At 48.9% G+C, this 9394-nt stretch overlaps 1 protein-coding gene across 1 annotated transcript; it reads right to left on the bottom strand.

The window, feature by feature from the left end:
- Positions 1-4246: 4246 nt before the first annotated feature.
- On the bottom strand, positions 4247-8955 carry LOC149353477 (uncharacterized). The gene is made up of 2 exons (XM_089582591.1): positions 7609-8955; positions 4247-7525 (listed from the first exon to the last, which is right to left on the bottom strand). The coding sequence occupies exon 1, from the start codon at positions 8055-8057 to the stop codon at positions 7629-7631; it is 429 nt and encodes a 142-aa protein (XP_089438717.1). The 5' UTR covers positions 8058-8955; the 3' UTR covers positions 4247-7525; positions 7609-7628.
- Between the last annotated feature and the right edge of the window lie 439 nt (positions 8956-9394).

The raw sequence follows: 9394 nt of genomic DNA on the forward strand, positions 1-9394 counted from the left end.
TCATAAACACTATTAATGATTGTTTCGTTTCAACTAACCTCTGATCGCGGCAATATATTGTTACTTTGTCTTTAAAACACTGTCTTCAGTGTGCGTTGAATTATGCTAATGCAGTCGACTCATTAGTTTGACCTATCAATGACACCAAAATTTCGATTCCATTCGAGTATAAACGGATGTATTTTCACTGCGACTAATAACTTTCCTCATCATTTGACCAATATACAGTGGTCCCGCCAAGTTCGAATGGCAGACTACACGCATATAAAAATACCTGGAGATATCTGGGGTTTTCAGTGCACAATGTATGCATGCGTGGCCCAGGTACTGCGATATTTGGTTCGCGTACGTGTGGCGAATGCGCTGGCTTTTATTTCTTAGGACAAGGTACGTAAAGCACATTAATCTTTTTTCTTCTACAAAAAATCGTCATTCTAGTACTGAGGTTGCCAATAAATGTGAATAAAGCAATTGGAGCGTTCTTAATTAGTTACACAATTGAGTGATTAAATGCAATCTACCTGCTTATGGTATTGCTGTTGTTATTAATTTATTTTAGTCCTGCAGTTAAGTTCCTAGTGCGCTCTATGAACTCCTTCCAATCTATCACCCGAGTCGCCGTGTGCTGGGAGAAATGACCGTCCAAATCTTAAAATATTTGGACAGTTGTCTCTTACAAGCCTATTCTGTTGACACTTCATTAGAAAAGGTGTGAAACGCAGTTGTGTTTTCTTTTGGTCGCGAAGACAAGCGCGCTTTTGCAGCGGCAAGTGCACGAAACCTGTTGGCGCACGCCCCGCGCCTTTCAAGTGGGCGAAGGCGCTGGGTTTCCGTTCTTCGAACGAGGGCTGCACAACGGATGCGGCAAACCATGCGGCAGTTGCAGCGACGAAGCGCCGATTGACAGAGTGGTGGACGCTGGTGCGACATTAGACCAGTACTGTTTCGTCGGTATTTGCGTGTGTGTTTGCCGCTTCGCGTTTGATAGTGGTCTTTTTATGTGTGTGTTTATCCAGCCAGGGCACCTTTGGTAGGCGCCCGCCCGTTACAAAAGGAAGGCTACATCATCATCATCATGTAGTGATTGGTTCATGTGTTTTCCACCAGATGGACATAGTTGTCCACTGTCTGAGGTCAGTTTTATTGTTTTTATCGACAAAAAGTTCGCAATCCCGTCTCTTTCCAAACATGGCGTCGCATAGAAAGCGTGCTTTGTCGGCGGAAGAAATTCTCAATCTTGTGTTCGAGAGTGATGACGAGAGTGACAACTGCGATGAAGAGGATGTTGTGTCAGATGACGCAAGTGACCAGATTACGGACAGTGACAGCGACAATGAAGACAACTTGTGTTTAGCGCAAGATCCGTGCGACTCTCGCCCACCATCTCCGAAGGCGCGAAAACTAGAAGACTGGTAATGGGAGGCGGATGACACAGTGGAAAAAGTTGTGAAGAACACCTTTTGTGGACAACCAGGCATCAAACGAGCCATCCAGCTACAAGTAGGTGCAAATCCCAGTGCTCTGGCAATGTTCAGCGCTCTCCTCGGAGACGAGATTTGGAGCACCATCGCATTACACACAAATGCCTTTGCATGCGAGAAACAGCGATTGCATCCCGATCCCAGTTGGCATGAAACAACACCGGATGAAATGAAAGCTTACTTCGCTTTGTGTGTGCTGATAAGCCAAGTAAAAAAGAGCAGCATTCAGTCTTACTGGTCAACAAGAGCTGTTATAAGCACACCATTTTTTGCTTCTGTGATGTCGAGGCAGCGTTTTTGGGCACTCTCAAAATATCTGCATTTCTGCGACAACTCTCTCCCTCAGAGTGGAGATAAGCTGTGGAAGTTGCGCCCTGTGCTCGACCACGTACTGAAATGCGTTGATACAGCATATGATCCCGAAGAGTGTCTTGCAGTTGATGAAAGCCTTATGAAGTTTCGTGGTCGGCTGTCCTACGTCCAGTTTAACCCCTCGAAACGGGCAAGATTTGGACTTAAGTTCTACAAACTGTGCGAATCTTCAAGCGGCTACTGCCTCAAATTCTCGATTTACACAGGAAGAAGTGAGAAGACTCCAGTTACCGCTGGATTGTTGTGCAGTGAGGCGGTTGTAATCGACCTTCTAGAAAAACGTCTGCCCGATGGCGACTCAGTGTTTATGGACAACTGGTATTCTTCGCCATTGCTATTTCGCCATCTAAAGGAAGCTGGTTCGAATGCGGTCGGCACAGTCCGCCTTCACCGAAAGAACATGCCGAAGGATTTCAAGGCGAAGCTGCAAAAAGGCGAATACAAGTCCCTCTTTGCCCGAGGCATCATGGCCCTCACTTGGCAGGACAAAAAGCAGGTCACAATGCTGTCAACCTGCCACAGTTCAACTGGTCTCACTGATACCGGAAAAAAGGGTCGCAAGAACGGCTTGCCAGTTCTGAAGCCGCAAGTTGTAATCGATTACAACCGAGGCATGGTCGGAGTGGATCGCGAGGACCAACAACTGGCTTCCTTTCCAATTATGCGAAGATACGCCAAAGGCTACAAGAAAATCTTCTTTTATATTATGGACATCGCAGTTTATAACAGCTACGTCTTATTTGCCAAAACATCAGGCAAGCGGCTCCACTTCACAGACTGGAAAGTGAACCTCGCAGAGGAGATTCTCGAAGCGGCTGTTTTGCCCCAGTACCATGGTCGACGTAAACCGCCAGTCGCGGCTACACCAATGCGGCTGCAGGCTTCCGAGTGGGCTCATTTTCCTCGCCAAATCCCACCAAACAAAATAAAGCAGAATCCATCAAGGCTTTGCATAGTCTGCAAGACACACGGGAAAAAAGTCGGAGAGCCGGTGGGAATGTGAAAAATGTGAAGTTGCACTTCACATGCCTGTGTGCTTCAAAGCTTTCCATACACGCAAGTCATATTAGACAGGGTGATGCAGCGAGCCCTTCCGTACAGAATAAAGTAAATTTTGACTTTCTACGAGGTGTACAGCGGAATTTATCGCTTTTTTTACGCGCGTCGCCCCGCGCGGAATACCAAGCAGGAAACGCCGCGGAGGGCGCGGAAGCCAATGGGTTAACGCTCCCACAGCTTGGAACTCTTTTTACCTGGCTGCATAAAATCCTGCCTGAGCAGCTTCTGCTCTTCTAGGAGAGCAGACGCTCTTTTGCCGCATATAATAGCCAAGTTATAGAGCTCTCTTCAATGACAAAGGAAAACGCGCTTTGCTTAAGAACGAAAGATACCTTAACAAAAACAAGAATTGCTGATATGCACAAGAATGTGACACATATACAGTGAGAAAATAGGCGATTAAGAAGTCTAGAACATGTTTTCTGCGCTCCTGCATGATAAACCAGCATTCTAAATTAACAGTCATCTTGCTTCTGAACTTTGCGATCAGTAAAAAATAATTGTTCTGGCCTGAAGTCCTTTGGGCTACTCTACAGCACAGTGCCAAGTCGGTCCCAGACTCTTTTGGCGAAGACTGGATCAGCCGCTAGCCGGTTGCACAGAACAATTCATAACATGCCAGGTACCTTAAGAGAGGCCCACAAAAAAGTGGGCTCCTCGGCAACGGCGAAATCGAAAGTTGCGGACGGCCAATTGTTAATCGGGCGACTGCAGAGCACTCACCACTGTGCTAATTTAATTAATTAAACCCGATGAATGAATGTCATCTTTCGCACAAACCTCTCGCTTGCATCTAAAAAGTATAGTCACAATGCTGCAGAATCGGGAAGAAAACCGCCACTGCGGCCACTGCTGACCAAAAGCCGGTGCGAGCTCAATGACAACGAATTTCGGACAGCTCACATTAACGCGTTATGCATGAAATGAACAGATGCATGCAGTTCATTTCAGAACATGGCATAATATTCAAGCGATTCTGAGCAAAACGAGTTTTCTCATTCAAGTCACGCAAAATTCAACTTGCGATGACAAAAAAAATGTGCGAAAAAAAAAGTTTCACCATGCGGGAATTGAACCCACGCACTCCGATTGCCTGTCAACTCTCCGGAGCGACGCGTTAGACCACATGGCCACAGACATGCCACTTTTTTTTTATTTATTTATTGCCTGACTTCGGCAAGAACCACAGTACACAAATACACTTACAGAGCGCAATGAGCAATAATTAACAACACTATCCGCCCGGGGGTGCGTGGCTTCATATTAAAACTCCTTAAGCGTCACCAAAGGCTCGACTCTTTCGAGCCACTCGGGAGCTTCAGGAGCAAGTTTCTGAACTTCAATATACTTATGCATGCACTCCCGAAAATAGATCCGTGCTGGCCGTGCATCAGGATCGCAATGATATCCTGCCATTCTGGAGCGCCAAATACAATGGAGGCCCATTAGCATAATGAGGTCGAATGGTGTCCCATCCTCACTCTCTACAGGCAAGTACCGAATACCATGAGCGTCGAGCGGAAATTCCTTTTTTAAAGTCCGTTGCAAGATGTCCCAAAAGTATACTCCCTCCCAACAGTGCAAAAAAACGTGGTCTATTGTTTCTGGTTGTTTACAAATTAAACAATGTGATCCCCAAGGTAGAAATAACTGCTTCCTTTCCAAATTCCTTTACTGGTAGTGTTCCGGTATGTAATTTAAAGAAAAAAGTTTTTGCACTTGGCGGCACCTGCATCGCCTTCACACGCTTAAGTACGTCGCGTCCCTGGCCTCCATTGTATAAGGCCCTGTACATAGGTTGTGGAAGAACTACATCGCACAAATCTTTATACAACTTCTTCCTGCTAACAGAAGATAAATATTCATACGAAAATCGAACAGACAGGAATCGAACACTCACGACAACCTCTCTAAAGTAACCAAAAATACGTCCCGAGAAACTTTCGGTTGTGACAACAAAGTCCGGCAGTGCATTTCCGAGCCTTAATTGGCACACAGTGCGCAAAAACGGATAGCTTACATCGCGCACAAAACAAAATCTGCTTACAATCTGCCGCAGAAATAAGTGTCCCAGACTCAGGCCGCCATCCTTCACCCGCCTAAACAAATTGGTCCGGCTACAGCGTTCCCAGTCCGCAGCCCACACAAAAACGGCAAAGATCCGGTGCAGTCTCTGTACGTTCATCCTTGCACAATGCAACACTTGCATCACGTACCACAGCCTAGACATAAAAAACAGATTGCACACTGTGGCCCTTGCGAAAATTGAAAGGTGTCGCCCTTTCCACCTTTCCACCTTTTCACGCGTGGCTTGCGTCTGTGCTTTCCAGTACGAATCGCTATCGCGATAACCGTCCAGTGGAACGCCTAAGTACTTTACTGGGGTCGTCACCCAGGACACGTTTGCAAAATTGCCGGGCTTCGTTGGCCATTCTCCGTGCCAAAGCCCCAGGGACTTTGACCAATTCACTTTACTACCGGTGATCTTGGTGAATTCTTTTACGCATGCCACGGCCTCGGTTATACCTTCCCGGTTCACTGTGAACACCGCGACATCATCCGCATAAGCCAGCAGCTTAACTTCTGCTGCCTGTAGCTGGAATCCTCGAATTTTTTCACTTTCCATGATATTCAAACACAACGCTTCAATGTAAATGCAGAATAGAAGAGGGCTGAGGGGACAACCCTGGCGCACCGAACGCTGCAGGCTAATGGGGGCCCCCAAACTCTTATTTACAATTAATCTTGTCGTGCAGCTCCGGTACGCCAAGGCCACTCCCTCACAAATAATGGACCCTAAATTCACATGGTCGAGTATGCAGAACAGGATATCGTGCGAAACACAATCGAATGCCTTCTCAAGATCTAGCTGAAGGATGGCTACACAGCTATTTGTGTAATCACAACATTCCAGCACACACCTCGCTTTATGAATATTGGAAACAATAGAGCGTCCTTTGATCCCACACGTCTGGTGGGGACCGACTATATCCTGAATTACTGACTGTAGTCTACAGGCTAAAATCTTCATGAAAACTTTATAATCCACGTTTGTGAGGGCGATAGGACGATATGCTGTGACCTGCTTTAACTTTTCTGCGTCATCGGATTTAGGGATTAGCACTGTATGGGATTTACCATAAGACGGGGGCAATTCATTTTCTTTATAGGCTTCGTTAAAAACTGCTGTCAGTACTGGCACTATTTCGCGTTTATATGCTTTGTAAAAAGCGGCGCTTAACCCATCAGGTCCAGGAGATTTTCCCAGGTTCAAATTTTCTATCGCTTGCTCGACCTCCGACGCAGTTATCGACAGCTGCAGCCTTTCTTTCTGTTCGTCATCTAATCGCGGCAAAGCGCCAAGAAACTTTTCCTTGAATGCGCTCACATCCACTTCTTGCTTTGCAAACAGCGCCTGATAATATTCAAGAAATGCCTGCTGGATATGCCCGCTTTCTCCAGATAACGCCCCGCCCCATTCAATCTGTTCAATGTGGTTTCGTTGAGCATGCGTTTTTTCCATTCCTAGCGCTCGTTTTGAAGGTGTCTCCCCATCAGCTATATCTTGCGCCCTAGCCCGCACCAGTGCGCCACGATAGCGTTCTTCGTCAAAGAGTTCAATCTTATTTTTTATTTTCTTAATGTCATCCATCCATTTGCCAGGCTCTTCGCTTTCTCTTTCGAGAAGTCTAGCTAGTAAAGATCTTAAATTGTCCTCCTCACGCTTCTCCTCTTGTCGTATGCAACTTGACCTTTCGATTGCTGCTATTTTTATTTGTTGTTTGCAAAGTTCCCACTGCTGCCATACTTTCAGTTCCCCGCTCGGCTTTAATTTACTGATTTCTTCGTTTACTTTCCTGCTAAAGATGTCGTCTGTAATGAGCTTATTATTTAATTTCCACATCTTCCAAGAAAACTGATTTCCTCGTTTCTTTGTCCCTATCCCACACTTCACTAAACAATGATCCGAAAATGATACCGGTACTACATTGTAGCTACTGCATTTTGAAATAACGTTCGGTGACACATAAATGCGATCTAGCCGTGCATGGCTTGACCGTTGAAAATGGGTGAGTCTCACACAACGCTCGCCTTCTAAACATTCGGCCACATCATCGAGGTTGCACGTGTCTATAATTTCTGAGAGTACTTCAGTGCTTCTGTCCCTAAATGCCCTTGCACTGGTTTTGTCACAGCCCCTCAGGACGCAATTGAAGTCACCCATTACGATCAGGCATTTCTCACAACTGAAGTGCTTTTGTACACGTTGAAAAAACGCTGTCCTCTCATCCACCGCATTTGGGGCGTACACACAAATGATGCGCCAATATGTTTTGTCGTACAGGAGGTCAACCAAAACAAATCGACCCGAAGGACACGCCGTATATGCCTGAACCTCAAGTCCCGGTACATTCTTTACAAAGATGACACAACCCGCAGACGTTCCTACAGCGTGGGCGACAACTGCAAAAAACCTAGACGTGAAACGTCTCACCATGCTCCCGGTCTCCACTTCCCCGTCAATTTTCGTTTCCTGCACTGCCAGGACGTCAATGTCGTGCTCAGTTAAAAGGCGGTACACCTGGCTCTGCTTCTTCTTACTTGCCAGTCCCCTGACATTAAGTGTACCGACTTTCATGGGGAACGCATGAGCCATTTTAATGCAGAAGAAAGAGGCCGGGAACATGGTGCTTACCCTTCACGTCTAGCGCTTGGCTAGACGACATCGTTGACACCGGAGCCATCCGGTGCTGGTGCCAGGCCTGGCAGCGGGGGCGGCTTGTCAAGGGCTCTCCTCTCCGTCGACACATTTGATCGTGTCCGGATGGACGACCGCCGTCCTTGGGTCGTTTTTGCCGGCGGCTCTTCGACGCTGGGGGCTTCCGCCTTGTCGTCTTCGGTTCCGGTCTGGGCGTGTGGCCGCTTCGCTGGGGCAGGGACGCCGGTCGTGCGGGCGCCGCTCTGGTCAAGGTTCTCCTCGGTCAGAGTCGCTGGCTCGGTTTCTTGGAACGCTGGCACGCTTACTTCACCGCTCGACGCCTCCGTCTCCTTTCTAGTAGGTTCTGCCCCCTCAGGCTTGCGTCCGGCATCGCTGCGTCCGGCAGCGGCTTGCTGCGTCCGGCATCGGCTTGCTGCGTCCGGCATCGGCTTGCGTCCGGCATCGAAGAGCCCGTCGATCCTGCTTGCGTTTCGGGTTCCTCTATGCCTTTCGCAGATTCTTCAGCCTCAACTACATCCATCAGGAGTTCCGCAGAGTCGTCTTTCGACGCCCCGCCCGTAGCCACCGCATAAGTGCGGACACACTCATTATCCGCGTGGCCGTACCGCCGGCATTTCGTACAGCGGGGAACCTTGCATTCACGCCGCACGTGGCCTGTACCATGGCAGCGCAAGCACTGCATTGGACGCCCAGGCGCTACGACAAGAGCCAACTCTCCGGCGACACGTACCTGGTGTGGTAGGTCATCCACTTTCAAGCCGGGCTTCAACTTCAGTAGGACCGTTCTTGTCGTTGAGCTCTTGTCATTGACGCCTTGTATCCGCCACCGCTCACGCGTAACGTCGGTCACTTTGCCAAACGCCGCGAATGCCGTCCGAATGTCGTCGTCGGCCACACCGTGAAGCATCCAGTGTAGCCGCAGCTTTACCTGCTGGTCTTCCGGGTCGATAATGAGGCAGCGGCGTTTCTTAACTTGCAGCTCGTTAAAGGCGAGCAACTTCTTTGCTGCCTCCGTGTTCCGCAGGGTAACCGCCCACACGTGGTTGATTTGGTACGCCCCCAACGCGACCACGTCGGGGAGCATACCGGTCTCGGCCAGGGCGTCTCGGAAATCCTCGACCCGGAACGGCCTCGCTCGCACGTCGCCGTGAAGAAAAACGGTGTTGAAAACAACACGTCCTGTTGGCAGTGTCGGCAAAATAATCTGGTAATCCTTATCACCGCAGTCATCGATCCTGTTTCCGCGGCCGTCAAAGGCCGCTATCGCTGCTCCGCTGGAGCCCATGACCCTGCGATCCGTTCAGCTCGGCTGCCGGAAGCAGAATGCCACAGACATGCCACAGAGCAGCGCGGAATGATACACCTCTCTGTTTTTTTTTTGCGAACACCTTTCCAAAAAGGGCTCCCTGGGCGCTGCCATATTGTTCCCTGTACTGCAGTGGGCACCTCACGCTAGCACGGTGGAAGCGGCGAAACGCCAGTGGGCGCTGAGCTAGCACGGTGGAAGGGGCGGCGGAAGCGGTTTCCAGCAGTCCAGAGAGGAGGCGTTTCGCCGTTTCCACCGTGCTAGCGTGAGGTGCCCACTGCAGTCCAGGGAACAATATGGCAGCGCCCAGGTTGGAAAGGTGTTGCACATGTACTATAGTGTACTATAGTACACTATACATGTACCTTGTCGCCATTGGCAGTCAGCTGATGACGGGACCAACGTTCTTAGACAGTTTCAGTTTCGCAGCTCCCTATACTCGCCGCTTGATGGCGT

This window comes from Amblyomma mixtum, chromosome 3 (genome assembly GCF_055824585.1).
Source record: "Amblyomma mixtum isolate Tamu chromosome 3, ASM5582458v1, whole genome shotgun sequence".
NCBI classification, from domain to species: Eukaryota; Metazoa; Arthropoda; class Arachnida; order Ixodida; family Ixodidae; genus Amblyomma; species Amblyomma mixtum.

Coding starts and splice junctions, on each gene's coding strand:
- LOC149353477 (XM_089582591.1), bottom strand. CDS start 8,057: ATGCCGGACGCAGCAAGCCGATGCCGGACGCAGCAAGCCGCTGCCGGA.